Below are 20947 nucleotides of genomic sequence, written 5' to 3'. Positions count from 1 at the left end.
TATTTGATATTCATTTTTTATTGTATTTCGTACTTTAATCGTATACTGTTCTCTTCTTTTTTCAATGTGAATGCGCGTGGGTGGTGAACAAATACAAGCAATGCTAATATATACTGTCAACGATATCTAAAGAAACTATTTATGAACAAGTAAATCGATTTGCGTTCTCGTGAGTTGTTTTCCTAGAAATTGTAGTCGTGACCACAGAAATAAAATTATTTATGTGCCATTTTACTACGCCAAATAATAATCATGAACTATTCCAAACAAACGTTTCAACTTCCTTCTTTAAAATAATATCTATACTCGAAACCAATTTGAAGCCACTATATTTTATCTTACATATTGGCACACATGCATAATGTTTTAAATTATATGCAATCGATCCTTATATACTTTGGTGTTGCATGGAAATTGTTTTACACAAGGGATTACTAGTCTAAATTTCTTAATTAATACCATATAGAATATACGAATAAATTCTTTCTTTCGTTTCGTTTCCTTCTATTGTACGTGTCAATTTTATTCGCTTTTCTAGAATTTTAAATTTAAAATCTAGCGCCAGACCCGTGGCGCCATCTCTTCGAAAAGTGCTGAAACCGTTCGCACATCGTTACCGGCAGCGAAGTGAACTACTGATCGACCCATGGCGCCATCTCTTCGAAAAGTGCTGAAACTGTTCGCACATCGTTACCGATAGCGAAGTGAACTACTGATGACAAGTGGCGCCATCTCTTTAGACAAGGCTGAACTAAATGGTCGAGCAGTTTCGACACTTTTCACAGAGATGGCGCCACGGATAAAAAATAGGAGTAGAAGGTATTTCGCGCAAATACTAACAATACTACGATAATTCTATTTTAAATGTATTTATTTGCCACTCCGCGCTTTCATTAAGTTCACTACCTCACTCTGCGAACAATATTAACTATATTAATTGACTGGTTATATATTATTAGGATACTTGCTGGTCGAACACTTAGCATCCCTTATTTCCATTTGAAATTATCGATAACATTTAACATAACCAGTCCTTTCTCTTCTCATTCTTTCTTTATACTTGTACAATACATAATTCTTAAGCTTAATTTCAATAGCCATCCCCCAGTTTATGAAAAAGATACAAAAATCTTTGTATAGAACTGTCCGCAACTTATTACAATGATGTTTGGCTATGTGCGCATGCGCGCGTAGGAAGCTTCGCGCGTAGTGGGGTGAGAGCCGAGCTCGCGCAGTGCCGATCCTGGCGTACTAGTGGAAGGTTGTGTTTTTTTTCGCTCCGCGTGTGTTGCATTTAAACGTTTAAATTACTTGAAATGTTGGTTTAAATTATCGTTAAACACAATTTAGATTAGATATCTCGAAAGAACCAGTTGTAACGAGAAGTTTTTTTATACATTCTGTTTATTTTTCATAACACATTTCAAGCATAATGATATCAACAGCCATGCCATCTCATTCTATGTTATTACCAGGTACTCATGCTTAAAGATCTTGTCACCGAGGTTGAAGGTCGTGTTTCGAAGTCGAAAGTGGTATCGCAACGGTATTGGGTCGAAAGCTTGTACACACATAAAGTTCTCGAAAGGTGAGTCCCTTCGGAATCCGATAACTATTTCGAACACTGCAATTTGTCCACGTCATGTTTCACGTTTCCATTCTGGTGTATAATTCCAACGAATTGAGACTTCTTCGCTACATCGACCAGAAAATCATTCTCCTTAAGATGCGACGCATGCTTTAATGTACAAAGCCGAAAGATCGAGCTGTGCAAGTTCGAGTTTGTGTTAGTACGAGTGTTTCATTTCTGATCGCTTCAAATTGATGTTTGCAACTTCGCAATGCGCGAGTCGTACAAGGTACGTTCGTAGTGTTCGTTTCTTTTTGTTTACATGATACTGACAGGCCTCTTGACAGCTTATACATTGACGACGCAGTTCGACACTATCAACGGTATTATCTTAAACATCTAACAATCAGGGTGATCGTAGTGGTTGTTCTAAATACATAATTTTCTTAATCGACAACAACAATTGTAGATACACGAAGACCCAAATGCGACATCTCGGAACGGCAAAGGTTCAAGTCTCCGTACTCTACAGCAGTAGAACTTCATCGATGGTTACAGGAAGAACTCCTGCGCTATAACATAAACGTTCATGGCTGTTTCTTTACATTTGAAAAATCCTGCCCCTCGTGACACAAGGGTCATTCGTCCGTTTCTTCCTCGTTTTGGTAACGATGCTTCTTTTATACTTGTTTTTATGCCTCATAATCAACGTTCGATTAACTTGCGTCGATAAACCTCTTCCCTATACACAGAAAGTCGCAAGAATATGAAAAGTAGACGCAGTCGTGGCTAGTGAGCAATTTTAACCCCTAAAGAATGCTAACGCGTGTCCAACAATTCCCTTTCTCGAAGTATATCGGCTCGCGAATTCTTCGTTTAATATGCGAGCAAGAACAGATCTTTCCTGGCTCCGCGGTGTTCAACGGTGTGGCTGAGAACGTTCGAACCTCGATTTTAATCAACACTTTCTAATTTTCATAGAACGATCGCTAATGAAGTCCGAGGCAAAGGGAAGCAGAGGGCACGGAGACGAATCTAACGCTAAGAATCAACAACACGGTGTCCCGTTACAAGAAATTAGTTCCTCGTTTAAAGTATCGAAGTATTGAAATTTTTAACGTGGTAAATCCTCTATTTAATGCATCAACATAGATTAATCTCGCGTTTAAGTGAGCGGTTCCCAACGCGCGTATGTAACATAGGTTAATCGTTAAGTATAATCTACCGCACACATATCGCCGGGTAATTTAACGGATAATATGTAACGGGTGTGCATGCATATATACGCGATACAATATACGAGTCCCATTTCAGGTTACTTATCGAGATTAGTCGCCTTAATTAGAATAACATTTTTCTTTTTTGTTTCAGCGTTCACATTTCATACGATATCACGAGTTCTGTCGAATTTTTTTACTAACATTATACGGGCTATTCAGGAGTCACGTTAAAATAATCTTTGGTAACGTCTTAGAGGTATTCATAACTTATACGCAGGATATACCGTTGTTAATATTTCCGTGAGAGTCTCTCTGAAATTATCATACACGTGGAAATAATGTTCGAGATCATATCTTTCCCCTGTCTGTAGGAGAAGAAAAGTTTCATTTGATTAAGTTCCTCGAATAACAAATAACTCAAAGATAGTCACAGACGGAAAGGTTACAATGGCGTATCCTGTCTATACATATATATATATAGCGTCTAATGTATATTAAGTGTTACGTTAATTTTATGATATACTCCGTACAGAATTTTTAAATATACCTTAGGACTTACGGATTCGTCACATTTTTCGTTACCATCGAAGGTTTCATCTATTCTCATACGCATACGTTTCACGTGCATACTTAAAGCGCTAATTGAGTCAACAGTTATCACACAGGGAACATGTTCCGAATATTCGATCCGGCGAATGAACCGTAGTTTTGCGGGACAGCGAAATACCGTGAACAGTGTATGGCTATTTCGGCTGGTGCTTGGAATATTTAACAGCTCTCTACCCCGTCCCCTTGGAATACATCCACTCGGTTTCGAAAGGCTGACATTCGTCACGGCGAGCTAAAGAAGCTTTAAGCATGATTACTCGTAATACGACCGAACCTGATTCGTGGCTAACATTTTTCTTCGATATCAAACTTCCTTGCGGCTTCCCTTCGACCCTCCGTTTCTCCTCCGCGTATACCCGGGACCGTAATCTTTACACTTCAACAACAGATGTTCATTATTAGAAACAGCTCAGTCGCAATGATGAATATACATATATAATCGGTCTCGATCGGTGCACTGGATACAAGTGTAGTAACTGGTAACAGCACTGAGTACCACCAACGCGTAATTCATCATCGTCTTTCGTTATCAATATCGATATATTGATTTTATTCCCGTTTGACACACCGTCACCTCGCGTTTCTCTTTCTCATCGCGTCCTCTACTGTCTTACTTCCTGTCTCTTGCTTCTTTTTTTCTTTTTTCTTTTCTTAAAAGTTAATAGTGTCATCGACGATTAATCTATATTAAGTTTTTCTTTTTCTTTCTTATCTCAATATGGCTCCGGGCGAGGACCCAAGAAATGAATAATAATAAGAATAATAATAATCATCGCTCGTTACGTCGATTGATAAATAGCAATAAAATTATCGATCTCATCTTTTTTTTTTTTTTTGGCAGCGCTCACTGCTGAAATCGTCGCCCGTTCGGATCGCTTGATCTATAGCCTTTGTACTATCGTGTTTCGTCCGGATCGTCGGGATCGTTTGATCTTCTGTACGCTTTCGTCGAGAATTCGAAAGGAAATTTCTTTTGACGCTGCTTTGACCACGCATCGATCGCTCAAGCTATCAGACTCTTTTTATTCCTCTTCTTTTCTTTTCTTTTCTTTTCTTTTCTTTTTTTTTTTAAACGTAAGACGGACTCGTACGCTGTTTCGTCAATCCCAAAGAAAGGTTCAATAGTACGAGGATCGATCAGCTGGACTTCGATCCTTTCACGCACGATACGTAACATTAACGGGTAGAAACAATGGTAGAATGCAACTGAATGTAAATATATTCGTATATAATATGTAACAGATTGTATTTTGGCAGTATGGTTTTGGTAGTGAACGTATAGGTGTTTGCAAACAATCGTACCAGGAATGCATCGCTCGCTACGTGGTTGGGATTAAAAGTTCGCGGCGTGACTCGAGCAAACATCTTTAAACCACCAGTCAAGGATCCGAAATGGTGTCAAAGGGCGACGACTGCCGCGTAAGCGCTGTCCTTTGAAAAACGAACAAGCTCTCGGGATAACCAGCTTTGTTTCTAAGTTCAAGCCAGACAGACCAGAGACCAGAGGCTGGACATTCTATTCTCATTCACAAATTAAGTACGTACCATCGGTTGGCCGCAATACGTTAAAAACGATACTGAACTTTGTTTTCAGCGAAAAATGAAATTGTTCTTACCGACTGGAATTGCAAGAGATCGCATAAATGGATGTCTTCAAATAAATTCGACGGGACGATGCAGCGATCGAGATATTAAGTACCATAGAAACAGGACGCGTTACCTCTGATCTTCGGACTGTTTGATTACAACCTATCGACTATACGATTGCGTGGACTAGCGCTAGATATTATCATGCGGTACAATATACATAATCATAAATACATATCTCATACAGTGTCGTACGGTTATCACTAGGCTGATTAAACTTCTCCCGTGCAAACTGCGCGCTGTTTGTCGACTAATCGAAATCCAACGAGATCTTACTTAGGTATCCTTCGCTCTCGTCTCCCATAAATCTTTTTCTTATATACATCATGTTAACGTTAATGGCGGTAACAGCCGAATTTGTTTATTTCATTTCCGTGGCCAAGTGAATTCCTTCGATTCGAAGTACATCGATTATTTTCAAAAGATCTGAGCAACTCGAGTGAAATGAAAACATCTTACATAGATATATACACGAGCAACAACGAAACGCGTTCACTTTCCCTTGTTTCGTATATGTAATACATATACATATATATATATATATATATATTAGCCTCTTTCAACAATGAAACGCAATAACCATCTTTCTGCTGTTCACCCCGTTTAAATCGTATATTAATCACACCGTTTTTACTTCTATCCCATTAATACTGTCCGTTCCACTGATTACCACTGTACGTTACCACCATTAATCACACCCACCGTATACAACACCGGTATAATCGTCTACCCCCGTACAGGCGGAACTTCAAATTAAAATCCGAGTACGACCTGTTTTTTCCTTCTTTTTTTCACCATCGATCGAATTTAGCAGGGATACCCGTAATCGTTCCCAGCGCCCCGTTAACAGTTTGCCATGTCACACACGCCTACCGTTGAAATAATAAATTGCAAATTCTACCGTCAGGGTTTACAAAAATTTGGGGATTTCCAATCAAAAGTTCCACCGCACGAAACCGTCGTACACCAAATGCGATCGCGATTAGTTCCGTTCCGGCGTGTTCGTCGGCGAACTCGGACGAAACAGAGCCTGTTAACGCACGCTCTACCTGCGCATGTGTGAATTTCGATTGTTCAGACACGCAAACACTCCTGAGCCGGAAACGACGGAACTTTCGATCGAAATTCGCCGCGAGAGCCGCGTCCGAGAGCTTCTTCGTGGAGTATCGAAATCAAAAGTTCCACCGTGCCGGGTGCACCGTACCGACGGGCGTAAAGACACTAACATCTTGTTTTTTTTTCTTTTTTCGTCTTTTTAGGATTTCATTAATACGTCTACGTGGCACGAACTAAAGGGTATCAAGTATCCTCGGTGTACCCTACACGTTAGCGGTCTCGTTGACCGGGCGAAAGCATCGACCGACACGAGGAAAACAACGCGGGGAAAATGAAATCTTGTTAAGCGCGCGCGCGCGCGCGCGTGATAATGTCCGTAACGAGACCGAGGAAATCAGCAGGTCACGTAAAGCGAAAAACTTGCGAAAAGACCGGCAACGGAACGAAGGTGGAAAACCCCTTACGCGCTTCAACTGATACCCCGAACGATATTTATTGATCACGATGCGACTAGACCACTCCCATTCTCGCCCCCCCGTTAGAAAGAAGTGATACCGCCGCTGGTTTTTGTGCAGAATTTTCCCGCTAAACTGCATTTTGTTCTTTTGTGCATCCTGATACGTACGCTCACCCGCGTGCGTATGTATACATACATAACTATAGATACATACGTAGCTTGTACATGGCCAATTTCTTTTTCGCTGGTCCGTTTCTTTTTTCTTTTTCTTCCTGTTTCTTTTTTTTTTTCTTTTTTATCACTCCGTGATAAAATGCTGTTGCCCGTGGAAGCGACGGCGGCGAATTGCGTGCGATGTGAGAGAGGGAGAGAGAACTGTGTGCATGCTGTGTGAAATGAACTGGTATCGAAAAACGGCCATCGTTTAAATGACAGTGAGAAGCATGACAGTGAGAAACGACAGTAAAGATCAGAATGAAGAGAATCCGTGCGACGAGGATGAGGATGGCGAAAATGATCGTGAAACCTCGGACAGATTTATGTTAAAACGACGAGAAAGTATGCGACAACGGCGGTATCGTCGGCAGAGGATACTGGAGGAAGGCAAGGAGTGGTCACGATCCGCCAGCGAGATTGATTAAAAAAGAAACTTCTCTTATTCTCCTTCTTCCTAGGTTCTTCTTGGACGCAGTTGGTAGTGGTCTTGCAAAAGGTGGCTGGCCTAGGATGCTTAGTCCACCATCAGTTCGAAGTGTACCGAGCCGCGCCTTTCGAATCTGTCGTGGATGATGTTCTTCGCCCAGGCTTTACATTCGATGTTGATCAGTATACCGTCTGAATATGAAGGAAACGTTTCAGCGAGAGGATCCGATAAAATATTGCGAAGGTACACCTCTCACGACTTACATTTAGGCTTCTCGAAGAAAACTGCTACGAGGGGACTGAGGTATCCGGGGGTGTTTGTGAATGGGAAAAAGTAGCCAGGGAAGCCACGACGCGGGAGGTATTGAATCGCGCCCATGTTTTCAACGTCAGCTGGATTTTCACCGGCACACGACACCCACACGGTGTCCAATCTGTTGGAGTGTTCCTCTTGTCTGATATGCTCCTGAAGATCAGTTGGCATAGCGCTTGGCAGATTCTTTGTGTCGTTATAATACTCGGGTCGCCAGCCGAAAATCTAGAACATCGTTCAATTTTTTAGTTCGTTTAATTTAAGTAAGCGTTCCACTAAAGAAAATCGTTTAGGAAAGTGTTCCGTATCCTAGAAATGATTGGGAACCACTGGACTAGACAGTGGTTTTGGCCACTCTAAGGCAGCCCCTCGATCGGAGATGGCTGGTATCTACTGCCATCATTGACTGGCCATTACTACTGTCTGTCTGGTAACAAAAGTAGAACCAGATCATCACTCTCGTTTATACAAACGTCGTGGAACGACGACAAGAGTCGAATCTACTTGAAAAATCGATTTCTTCTAAATATTCACGGACGCTTGAGGTAGATAAATGAAATTTCCCGGTTTTAGAATGCATTGATCTCGTTGAGAGAGGCCAGATACCTTGTTCAGCTTCAGGAAAATGCAAGGTGCGGATTTATTGAAGCCATATTTATTGTTCTTCGTGCACTGTCCCCAGCTGGATATGTCTACGTCACAGACTTTGCCGGGTGCCGGTGGTTTTCCATAGTCGCAGATCGTTCGGGCACCATTCGTCGTCGCAGTAGGATTGTGGTATTCTGAACAGATAAAAAAACACGTTTTCTAAACGATCATCGTACACATTTGCCTAACGATGTTATCCACGTAACTACTGATTCGTCAAATCACTTTCCAAGGATCAACGTTCCCTTATACGCACCGCGTTACATTCAATTCACATTTCACACACGCATGTATGTACATAATCAATATACACACGTATAGAAATATAAAATCGTTCGAACTTTGATCCAAAGATTGGTCTCACCTTGACCGGATTTAACGGGCTCCTGACGTAACTGCTTTGTTAGGGCAAAGACAAATTTCTCGCTTATCCGTTAATATTAGCGTCGTGATATATCTATGGGAACGATGTCCCACGACGTATTCATAGTTAACACTTAGTTTACTAACAGCAGATCGCATCCCACGCTATTTACGCCTTCTACATTCTTTAATAAATAAATTATTAGAACGCGTTGGACACCCTCCAAATTATATAACCAAGGGGTTTGTGTTGCCACGTCGACGAGTAAGCATCGACAAGCATTCTGGTGGAACAACTCGCGCTACTTAATGAAATATTAGAAGTAAAGTCGGGAAGTTGATCCCTTTATGAAACAGAAATAAGTTACCTTCGAGGAATTTGTCCAGTTCGTCGGTCCAATGCAAGTAGTTGCCTTGATCGCTGGCCTTATACCAGATCAAGGTACTCTCGACGTTGCTTGCAGGGGGCATGGGCCTGAAACCGAGTCCAGGGTTGCTCCCGATCAAGGAATTGTCCAGCTGCCATTTCGGTGCGTTAGGGTCCAACGTCTGGTAGAAAACGGTCAACATCGCCCCGAAGAAGCCAGCCAGAACCGCGTAGAAAATAACGTAGAATAACAGGATCTTCGCTGCAATCGAGAAATTAATGAATTAATCGTTCTCCAAAGTAACATTACACGAGTAACGTTGATAAATCAGTTTAACGCCTCGATTGCTTCGTAGGGAACCCATTACGTGATCTATAGCTGAATGTAAATGGTAACGTTCTCCAAATGTGTAAACGGTACGCTTATTGGAAATCTCCGAAGTTATCAATCGAACGACAAGAGATCACAGTCGGTTTAACCAATTACCAGCGAAGCAATTGTTTTATGGCAATAATTTCTTTGGTGTGTCCGAGCAGTAACTAAAGTCTGCAACATCGAGACAATTATGATCCAACGTCTAATTGGCCTGAATTGATATTGAGTAAGTGATGCGAGTTTACTATAAGAATCTTTTGATGGGCATCTACTCCGCGTAATCTATCCTCAAAGGATCAAAACGTGACCGTCCGTTGCACCGTAAAAGTTAACGATTAAATGTTATTTCAGTAATTAACAATCGTTTGAAGCTAACAATAGCAGTACAAATTTGTAATACATAAATATTATTAAATGTAATTTTATTCATTGCAAATTGAAATAGATTAAAGCGCGTTAGATTATTAAATTTCCCGTCTGCTATAAATATTGCTTCATTAGATCAAACATAAAAATAGTTACGATCCTATAATTGAGGCGACGTTAAGACCTTGAATTAAGTCTCGTGCGCGCAACACATAAGTATTTAATGAGAACTTAGTCAGTGGCGCTATTTTTGCTATCGTCGACGGTACAGTTCGTTAATTTAATAAATGTGCCTGGGAAGTTAAAAGTTTAGACACGTATCTGAGAACACTACCAAGTGCTCGGTCGTTTCGTTTGAAAAATTTCACGAAGAATTCCTCCGCGTGTTCTCCGAGGGACGATCCTGATTGCCTATTCGCGAGATAAAAGCGACAATAGCAAGTATTCACTGCGCAGAAATTCGACCGTAGATGCAACAATATCAATGACCTATTTCACGAAAGAACCGTGGTGGCTTCTAAGTTTGTGGCGCCGTCGCGTTCCGCATACGGAGTGATCGATATCTCAAAAAATACTGTGAAAATGTTACGTTACCACAGCAACCACAATAGTACACTCTCTTTGAACGAAAGTACAACAAGTTACAAATGTCCAAAAAGTCACCCATGTAATATTCTACCATAACATGTATTAATAATTTTAATTGGTCGTACAGATTCACTTGTATACTCGATGAAACATTAAAATCTATTGTTCGCGTACATCTACGTTATCGCACAAAATGCAATTTTTCTGTTGAAAGGCCAGAACAAACCAAACGGAATAATTAATTTCTAAAACAACAAAATGTATTCTGCGCTAATAATGAAATATTTGTTTAAATATTCGCGAAATTGTAGATTGTATAGGGATGTTTGTTGCAGTGTACAAATTACTGGCAAACCGAGCGTATGAAATCAGAGTAGGCTATTTCCGCGGAGTGGTAAGACCGTTGGATTCTATTGATTTTGATGGAAGTCGATCAACCTCAAGAGAATAGAGAGGGGAACAAAGACGTAGAAAGAACGTAGTTCTGAGAAAGCGAATAAGTAAGCTGCTTTGAGTACAACAGAACGGATTCAAATGTCGAGGCAAGTTATACAATATTTACAGATTTACAATAAATGTCGCCAATGTAACAAAAGCTATTAGACTTGGTATAATTGCCAGACAATTGAAGAACCAGAAGTGAGGGCTGAAGTATGATCCAATGATCTGTGCAACAATTTTATTACAGATCGATGCTGTGATTTGCGATAATCAAATTTTTAATGACACTATCGTAAGTAAGCAAATGGCGTAAAAATGGGAGAAAGCTTCAGCGCGAAACAAATCTATAATAAATGCGTACAAAGTAGAGTAGCTATAGCACTGGACATTTTTCAATGTGAAACGAGAGAAGTATGAACAGTAATAACGAATTAATACGAAGATATATGGCTAGAATAGTAATTTCATTAAATGAAGAGATATGTACTTCGTATTCCATGTAACATCGTTTGCATACTAATCTATTATCAAGGATCAACACTTTAATACACTTGTGGGTATCGCGATGCACGATGAACCTAGTTTCTAAATAAGGTAATCCACTTTTTCTTCTGGCTATATTAAATTCCACTTCCCCTGAGTACCCGTAATTTCCTAGTCATTATTTTCCAAATGAACAACCACCCCTTAACGCCACGACGAATTCAATTAAAGAAATCAATCGATCGTTTTGGCAACAAAATTGTTAATCGTCGCAAATTTGTATAAAACCGAGATTACCATTTCTATAATAGTCGTAACTTGTTTTATGCCAAACAGAGTGTAATAATAGGTCGAATCTTTCCGCAATTGTATTACATAACATGACAATATGGAGTGCTCGGTTATATACATACATCATCGAACCGTATCGTAGAAAATTGTCAGAATCATTGGAAAATATTGGTAATTTCCATTTACAGTAATTTCTGACTGTAAATGATCCAAATGTCTCCGAGCACGATATTTCTATCACTTAATACAGATCAATTCGAAGAAGACGTAATAATATTTAATGCACTGCTCAGTTTAGATGAGATTACAGTATTTTTCTCAATTGATAAACTGATTTTTTGAATTTAGACAGAAAGACTAGGGAATACTTTTAGATAGCGTCTGCTCCTCTTTCCTGTCACATCATGGACGACAAAAATAGAACGATGGACATCCTGGAAGGGTTACCGCCCCTCTAAACATTTTCTTTAAACACTCGATTGACAACCGTCAAATTGCGACGCATAAAAGAAAGATATTGCCAGCTATATCGAAACAGGATACGCACGCCGCTAGATAAGACGAAACATTTGTGAATTGCCGTTCAACATTCTTTCACGCACCCAGTGAATACAGATTCCCGTTGCACGTTGATATATTTGAGAGATGCTTCGAACAACATTTCTTTAAGTGTACAAATGAATATAAATATAAAATCTCGGATTTACTTCTTTACTACACAGTTTAGTAACACGCTTCGTAGAGATACGCGCAATTGGATCGTGGTAAATGGAGGCGAAGAAAATCGCACATGCCTGATATTAACGTTACTAAGGGGAAATCGATTAAACTACGATCCGAGCGTCTTTATTATTTCGAAGACAGCACGAAAGCTCTTTTGCGTGTATATCCTTGACAAGCTCTGCAGTGCGCGCGTATATCGCGACGATTTACGTCAGGAAAGGGAAAGACGGGGTTAAATTTCTATCCGATAAACGAATTCTGATTTATCGTGATAAATTTCACAAGATATTCCAAAGAAACTATCGATCGTGTCAGAGACGACCATGTTCCATGCATTTGGTGAATAATCTATATACGTCGACCTTAATATTACTGGTACAGAGAGAAAATTCGTGCAATGTGCTCGTGTACGCGCGAAAAATGTAGCAATTTCCCGATAAAGATTGCGTAATCAAAACACTAAGGGCGACGTAAAAGATCACAGGTTCGATTTCACTTGGAGTCGAGTCCATTCTACGTCTACGCGATGAACATGAGGGAAATGAGAATGATAGACGAGAAGAATGGACGTAACTTACCCCAACTAGCGCCTGTGCGCCCCAGGAACTGTCCAGTCTCGGAGTTCCATAAAAAGACCCTAAAACCCTCCCATTTGCCCAGCTTCGGCGGCGGCGAGTAATACTGCTCGACCTTCTTGTCCTCCATTCCGATCGGTTAAACGAAAGATGGAGAGGAGAACGTTCCCGATCACCCTCGCGTGTCACCACGAACGAACTAGGAATCCCTTATCTCGGGCCTGTTCCGCTGCTCCTGCTGCTGATCTTGTTCACCGTCTTCTGGTGGAACAGTGCCGCGATCGAACAGCTCCGCGGGCGAGGACGCAAAGGAAGGAAGGGTCGATTCGTGGCCCTCGTCTGGAGCCGCTGTTCTCGTCCGGCCAAGGGATGAATATTGAGCGATCGAACCCAGGCTGGCCCGTTAGCTCTCTTTTCAGACCGTCCCCTCTTCTTCCCTCGTTCGCGTTTCGACTCCTTTCCTCCCTCTCTCGTAAACCCCTCTTCCTTTATCGTCGTCTCGTCGCCTCTCTGTCGCTCCAGCAGCCGTTTCCCCACCGCCTGCGAAATCGCTACCCTTTTGCACCGCGTCGACGGGATCGCGCAGTCGCGTCAATACTCACCTCCTGACCCCCTACGCTTAACTATACCACGGCCAGGTGGCACTGCTGGCAATGGCGGCCGTTCTGTCTCATCCTCCTCGCACCGACTTGCGTTTTTTTATCGCCTCCCCTTCTCTCGTCCGTCGCTATTCGATCGACCCGGCGTGACACGGCGACTCCTCGCGGCGGGGCTTACGCGAACCCCACAATGGACATCGGAAAGAACAATTCTTTCTCTCTCTCTCTTTCTCTATCCCCGAGCGAACCCGCCTACTTCGATTCCGCAACCCTTCCAACGCGCCCTGACGGATAAGTCAGACGGGAATTAGGGTCCCGTGAAAGGGATACGGACGAATAGGTGGACAGGAACGCGGAGTTAACAGCAGTAGAAGCGGAGAGGGAAAGTATAAGGGTGAAGAGGGTGAAGACGAGGGAGAGATGGGTTGAGAGTTTTGAAGCGCGTCCGACTGCCACGGAATCCCGCGAGAGAATGATCAAGCCGATTATGAAAACTTCGCACGGCTTTCTTTGTTATTCTTATTGTGGCGCAATCGTTCCGTTATCACCTCTTAATTATGCGCTTCGACGCGATTCAATTCCAGAGAGTCGCAGGTTTTTGGTTCGGCCGGTCGTTACGGCTTAAGGGATGGAAGTAGGGGTAGAGGCGGTAGGGAAGTCGAGGATAGCTTCAACTAGACAGCACAATAAATGGAAACCGTTACTGTCCTACACTGTTCCGGAGATGACTGCATAACGTGAAAAAGAAAGTATCAAATTAACATTGTATTTATTGTATATTGTGAATTTTGTGATGTATTAAGATTTAATAACCTTGGATCCTTTAAAGTATGTGTTTCACTTTTAGAACTACCCAGGTTAACTCCAAATTTAATAATATACGCTTTAGTTCCTTGATTCTTGATGTGATCCAACACGTATCTAATAATGAATAATAAGATCTGAGACTATTGATTAAAGATTGTTCAGTAAAGTTTGTAATTATTACTTAAAATAGCGTAATTTAATGATAAATTAGTACCTACAGAGACTCATTATCTACGTAATTCAGATTTTTACTGTCACATCTCATGTGTAGAATCTTGTACGACTTTAACGGACTTCCTTGAGTACCATATACCACATCCGTATATGTAGATAATGATAAGGTTTAACGTACATAAATATTATTAAGCAATTCAGCTTCAGCTGAAACAGATAATTTATTACATATACACATGCTTATAATAAATTCAATCACGCATAAATAATTTGTACGAAACACATTATAAATAGAAAATATACTCCTTTCGATAAAAGAAAAGTACGTATAATAATCGTCCGGTTATCGATTCTCGAGAAAATGTTTCACTGAATCTATTTCAATATCATTTCAACGCTATGATCTAACAAGAGAAGTGAAAGATATAGGAACATAATTATAAAAATGTTTAACGCAAAATTTATTTTATGTAAGTCAAACTGCCAAACATCCCTTTTTCTGATTTCGATGATTCTTAAATATCTCGTAAATCTCAACATTTTTCATCACTTTTTCAATACATGCGACCATCTATCTCTCTTAACTTCCAAGATATTACCCAAGATATAGATAATTCCGTCTATAAATTTACATCTGTGTATCAGTTATGGCTCATCACGACTTATCTCTTGTTTGGGGCAAGATTTGAAACTTAAAATCTCGTACACAGTAACATGTTGGAAACTAAAAAATGTGTTAGATATGGCGATTAACAAATCCAATTAATTAGTGCATTAATTTGACTTGTTGATTATATCATAATTTCCAACCGCCAGTTACCCTACCTGCCGGATACGTAGGAGTACTTATAGATTACAAACAGGAAGATAAATTGAAAAGCAATCAATAATCAAATTAACAAACATTTATAGCCAAAATTTGCTGCGCGATAGCGAGCTTTTCTGCGAATATCTTGGAAACTGAAAGAAATCGACAAATGTTCCATGAATAGAAAAAGGTTTTTCCAAAATGTTGCTCTGTAACATGTTTAAAAATGATCAAAATCGAAGAAGAGATAGCTGTTCTGCAGTTTCACATTTATGTGAAACCATAATGCAGTATCTGTGCCGCTTACTTCATCATACATGCACACTCTTACATAACGGAAGTCCTATGGATCGATTGCACACAAAGCTGTATAATTCCGCAATTTATAATAAAAAAAAATTCAATGGTGGACACGCATAATTAACCAGAAAGTGTGACTATAAAATTTAAGTAAAGGATATCAAAATATCGATTTCTGTCACTTTATTATTCATCATACTCCTATTACTAGTCGCGTAAATGCTGGAAATGCAATAAAAATAACGACATTGTAATAAAACGTAGATTACCCGGAAAACAACTAAAATTACTTACGATGTTTAATAATTATCATACATGGAATATTTTATTCGCTTACTTTTAACCACATCGAAAAATACATTAAACTTATTTTATTTACTTTAATTCAATCGTATTACAAATTATTATAATTTTTTACTACGCTACTATGTAAGATAATTATTATTATTACATATATATATATATATTTATATATTATCTATCCAGCAGATGCAATACACCGGATCCTTTCGTTAAGTCCCTTAAGAAAGTTGTAGCTCTTTTACAATTAGACCCTCTCTTCCATAGAATCATCTGTCCTTATATGAATTTTACATATATATTATGTATAAATCTCAAGAAATATATGTGTATAAAAAAGCAACATTTTGTACAGTTTAGTTTAACGTATCTTTTAAAATAATTGTCTCGTCGTACCTTTCATTAGTCGATTGAACCTGAATTTTAAACTATGTCCACTTTATACAAACGAATTTAAGCGGCGTGTCTACCATAATCAAATGCTAGATTATCTCATCACATATTCAGAATACGCTAACAGGATACTTTGACCGTCTTCTTCGTTCCCTATTTACAAACGACATTTATGTTTCTCGTGTCTTGTTATCGCATGTAAACGAAATGGAATAACGTGCATCGAATCGTGTCGAACCGTTTGAACAGTTACAAGTTTTATTTCTTGTTCTCGATAATGTCGCAACGTAATCGTAATTAAATCGAAGGGGGCGTATCTATATACACAGCTGTTTTTATTTTGTACTATCGCACATGATGAAAGTTGTTCTATGTGTCACACATACCCTAAACATACTGGCTAAAAGTGTAGACGGATTGGTTGGTAACGTTTTTTATTAAATATTTCATTACAGGAGGTTAAAATATTTATAATGCATTCAAATAACAGAATTTACAAATATATCTTAATATTTCCATACTTATGGAAATATATTCGTATATATAGATATATATATATATTTATATATATATTTATATATAGTGTGTATATACACATCACATATTTCTATGTATATCTTTTCTCTCTCATCTATCACACTGCATATCATACATACGCGACTCATACACCCTTTCACTTTCGCACCGTAGATTCATTATGTACATGACGTAGAGTGGCACAAACCATCGTACTGATTTTTTTTTATTTTCAAGATTTCTTTGTTTTTTTTTTTTATAGGTTTTGTCCCATTATAACTTTCTGTACCACGATAACACACTATTACTCGTCGAGTTGCGACGAAGGATCTGATCCATTCGCACGAGCGACCGTCTACAAGAACTGGATTAATTTCACCTGTTCACGCAGAATGTTTGCTAGATTTATACTAGTGTTTTCTTATCCCTTAATTGAATAACCGTAATTACACTCATACGTTAACCGTCTACAAAGCACCCACTCCCACGCTCGGTTCGATTTTAATTATTTCTCCACCCTCGAGAAACGATATAGTCTTTTTTTCTTTCGTATATGGCAACTCATCCCATAATGTGTAGTATTTTGCGCGTTTCGTGTATTCTTTTTTTTTTTTTGTTTCGTCTTTTTTTTCGTCCTTTTTATACATTTTATTTTTCAATTCTCGTTCAAAGCACGTATTGTCTTCGTGAGTTTCGGTAGTTGGGGGGCGAACCTTTCGCAAATCGACGGTCGCCTCATGCAGACATTATTTAATGTATAGCGAGCTGCGCTCGCGAAACACAGCAAATGTACATCGTAATAATTGTAAGCGCTTTTAAGTCACTATGCCGACGGTATCCTGATATATATGCCTGCTTTATGCACGTATATCTATGTATTTACACACCAGACATACCTGTATGTGTACTTCGTTAGATTTCTCATTTCTTTTTGTCAACTTCCTCTGTACAATCTTAATCGCTGCCCAATTACACCCCTGTATGTCCAAAAATATTTGGCTCTAGAGTCCTCTGTTTTTTTTTTCATTTTTTTTTTCTTTTTTACACTCTTTCCTCGCATTTTATAACTTCGCTTAGAGACAAAATCGATCTTATTGGTTTAACATTAGAGATGTAAAATGTCGAGAAAGTTTCGTTCGGATATTATTAAATTTCATCGCAATACAAAATATACGCGTCGCTTTTTTCTTTTTTTTTTCTTTTAATATATCCGAGACAGTGGCTTTTTACACGCATTTGAGCTGACTTTTATAATTTAAGGATAGCTGATTGCTTGTACTTTACAATTTATTATTGTTTTTACTCTAATTTGTGTCAACAGTTTCGTTTCGCGTAGAGAAAAGAAGAGCGTGAACCACCAATTTCAATCGAAGCGAAGAGAAACACACTTCCGGAAATAGTAGCTAAAAGTACAAGTAGAGATTAGTAACACAAACGGTTATTGCTAAAACTATGATAACTAACTTACGAGATATAGCAATTAGAAAAAGAAAACCAAAATTACATATTAAGATATATCTACGATAATATCCAAGTCAATATCCTCCTTTTCTTCGTTTTTTTTTTTGTTTTTTCTTCCTCCCCTTATCTATTCAAACAATTATCAACATTTTTCAAAAACAGAAGTAGTTGTTATTTGAAAAACGATCCAATCTTTCCAGAAAGTTTACATCTCCGTTTCATTACGAATTACCATTACTACAGTTCTTATAATTAATATTAATATTATCATTTAATCGTAATTATTACTATTAATCTCTCACGCTCCTGCTTTACGGCTTCTGTTCAAGTGATATGGTTCTTCGACTTTTTGATTCATTTTAGGTATAATACTGATTTGATCAAGAGCATTTGAACTTTTTCTCATTCGAACTTGAACAACGCAACAAATCGATTACATCAAGCGGCATATTCCTGATCCTTTCGTTTCAACTGCCTGTTACTTTTCACTGGCTTAAATGCGTGTTTAACGGTGCACGTTTGTTTAAACAAAGGAGTCTTGATCCAAGGCTGAAAGCCTCCTGTAATGTCATCCAGCTAATAAAAACAGTTTACCACAATAATGATTGAAACGTGTCATCAGCAATAAAACAGAAATTTAATTCGTGATGTAAATAATATACCGGGAAGCAAAATGTAAGAAAACAATGTCACACTCAGCAGTTTAATATTACTTTTGGGAAACAAATCGTTACTCGAAAAGAAATGCTTCGTTTTCTTCTAACAATTCCATCAAGAATGTTTCAGACAATGATAAAGAGTCTCAACAGTTGGGAAGAGAATATACAGCGAGAACTATGAATCGTTTCAACTGGTACTAAGGAATCCAATACTGAAAAGTTATAAGAATCTATTTGAATCAGTTTTTGGAGAACATCTCCAAGAAAAAAGAAACAGAATGTTATGTGAATGGTAGACCAGAAGCTGTCTAAGAATAAGGTCGAATCATTCACGTAAATTTACTAAGAAATTACAAGAAAAATGTTTGTTGCAGACATGAACATAACGTAACTGGAAATTTGCCATTTTTACAATAAACGAGCGATATGATTACTGTCCAACGTTGTGGAAAAAATTAATGAATTACACTGAAATTGCCAGACACTAGGAATGACTACAGTACAAGATTATGCATTATATGTGGATACTCGAAAACTATTATCCATTCCCTAGAATATTTGAAAAATAAGTAACACGTTTTACGACTTGTTAAGTAACAGTAAAATATTTATACACATTTATAGAGAAACAGTTTAATTTAATTACCCTAACATTTAGTAAATGATTATCTTATTACTTTATAGTGTCATTTCTCTTAAATGTTGAAAATGACAATTAAAGTAATTGAATTAAAGAGAACAATATCTATACATCCTTTTAAGGATATGGTACATACGGAGCTGTACCATATTTAATTATGTCAGATTAACGTATCAAACTGAAATGAAACACAATAATATGAATGTACATGTATATATCGACAATGATAATGACAATTCCTTTAATAAATTCATTGTAATAGAATTTTTCTTTAAATAACAGTGTCATAACAAATCATGTGATTAAGCATGGCGTTATTGCTAAAGCGATATTCCGCGATCCTTCTCTTTTATATACGTGCAACTGCTGAATTAGCAACGAAAATAAGGAACACCCTTATTGCTGCTTACAACATTAATACTACACAACATCCATTTGTAAAAACATGTATTGGTATTTACTCTACAAGGTATTGCTTAATAGTTAAGAGAAGAGATATCGCATTAATTTTATTGCCAATGACCTCTGAGATATAGTAAAACATGTTCTCTTGACTACCAGTGTCAAGTTAATAAGTAAACAGCAATAAAGTGTCTCATTTTTAGTAATTACTATTGCTTCAGATAACACGACTAATCGTGATTACAATATCACTTGTTCAACAATGATTTGTTGCTGCTTAGTAAGAAGAAATTTTTACTCTTCACCACGTGCAGATTATGTTTAAATATAGCATAACAACGTAATCAATAGCATAAGCTAAATTAATCCGCGGAAGTAAATTGTTTAACTATTACCACAAATCTCAGCTTTGTCGCAAAAATTCAATCAAGACTTCTATCCTGTTAAGATTTTTGTTCCATATACGTATATCGTTAAGTTAGACTCCTTTGTTTCATAGTTGTAGGGCCATACGAGCTCTCAAAACCCTTGCGCCGTTTCATCTTTGCTCTTGTCAAGCAACATATATAAATTTAACAATACGACAGAAACAAAGTATGTTTTGTAAACCTAGGTTGGGCAAAATCTGCCACTGACTACCAATATTAATTCAAAGAGAAAGTACTCACGAATATACCAAGATATTTATTCCTATTATGAAAATTGAAAAAGATGCGTTCACATTTACAGTTGTAACGTGAATTATTTAAACATTTCTTCATCGGTCACAGCCACTTTGACACTTTTCTCAGGTAGTATTTAAAAATTATCATTGACTAATGGTAACGGCAAGATAAACTTCAACCTTTACTCTTTCCTTTTCTTAATAGACCGGCACGAAGACACTGGGTATATAAATAAAAAAATGGCACTTTTACTAAACGTTATCTGGACACTGGGTCGGATTTCACTAATTATGACTCAGTCGAAATTTTTTGATAAGAAATTGACAAAAGTTTGACTAAAACATATCCGTAAAACAGAAATATCATTCTACCAACTTTTTACGATTATATTATTTGCCTTTTTTTCAGGAGTTTCAACGATCACGTATCGCATAGAAAAAATAAACATCTCCCGCGTTTTATACAATTAATGTATGAAAAATAATATC

The 20947-nt window shown here is 38.2% G+C and overlaps 2 protein-coding genes across 2 annotated transcripts in view; both read right to left on the bottom strand.

Annotated features, from left to right (window-relative positions):
• The window catches only part of LOC143426063 (HEAT repeat-containing protein 6), a 94235-nt gene that overhangs the window by 61967 nt on the left and 11321 nt on the right, over positions 1 to 20947 (bottom strand). The window lies entirely within an intron of this gene.
• LOC143425947 (sodium/potassium-transporting ATPase subunit beta-2) lies at positions 7256 to 13527 on the bottom strand. Its single transcript, XM_076899038.1, has 5 exons — positions 12739 to 13527; positions 8894 to 9154; positions 8121 to 8296; positions 7466 to 7739; positions 7256 to 7393 (listed from the first exon to the last, which is right to left on the bottom strand). The coding sequence occupies exons 1-5, from the start codon at positions 12863 to 12865 to the stop codon at positions 7290 to 7292; spliced, it is 942 nt and encodes a 313-aa protein (XP_076755153.1). The 5' UTR covers positions 12866 to 13527; the 3' UTR covers positions 7256 to 7289.

The sequence above is a fragment of the Xylocopa sonorina genome, chromosome 8, assembly GCF_050948175.1.
Source record: "Xylocopa sonorina isolate GNS202 chromosome 8, iyXylSono1_principal, whole genome shotgun sequence".
In the NCBI taxonomy this organism is placed as follows: Eukaryota; Metazoa; Arthropoda; class Insecta; order Hymenoptera; family Apidae; genus Xylocopa; species Xylocopa sonorina.
Note: the sequence above shows the minus strand (reverse complement) of the source record. Positions and strands in the feature narration are given on the sequence as shown.

Excerpts from the sequence above, each read along its gene's own strand:
- LOC143425947 (XM_076899038.1), bottom strand. The coding sequence starts at position 12,865 with ATGGAGGACAAGAAGGTCGAGCAGTATTACTCGCCGCCGCCGAAGCTG. Across the intron at positions 9,155-12,738 it reads GCGCACAGGCGCTAGTTGGG|CGAAGATCCTGTTATTCTAC; the intron begins GTAAGTTACGTC and ends TCTCGATTGCAG. Across the intron at positions 7,394-7,465 it reads TTTCTTCGAGAAGCCTAAAT|ACGGTATACTGATCAACATC; the intron begins GTAAGTCGTGAG and ends CTTCATATTCAG.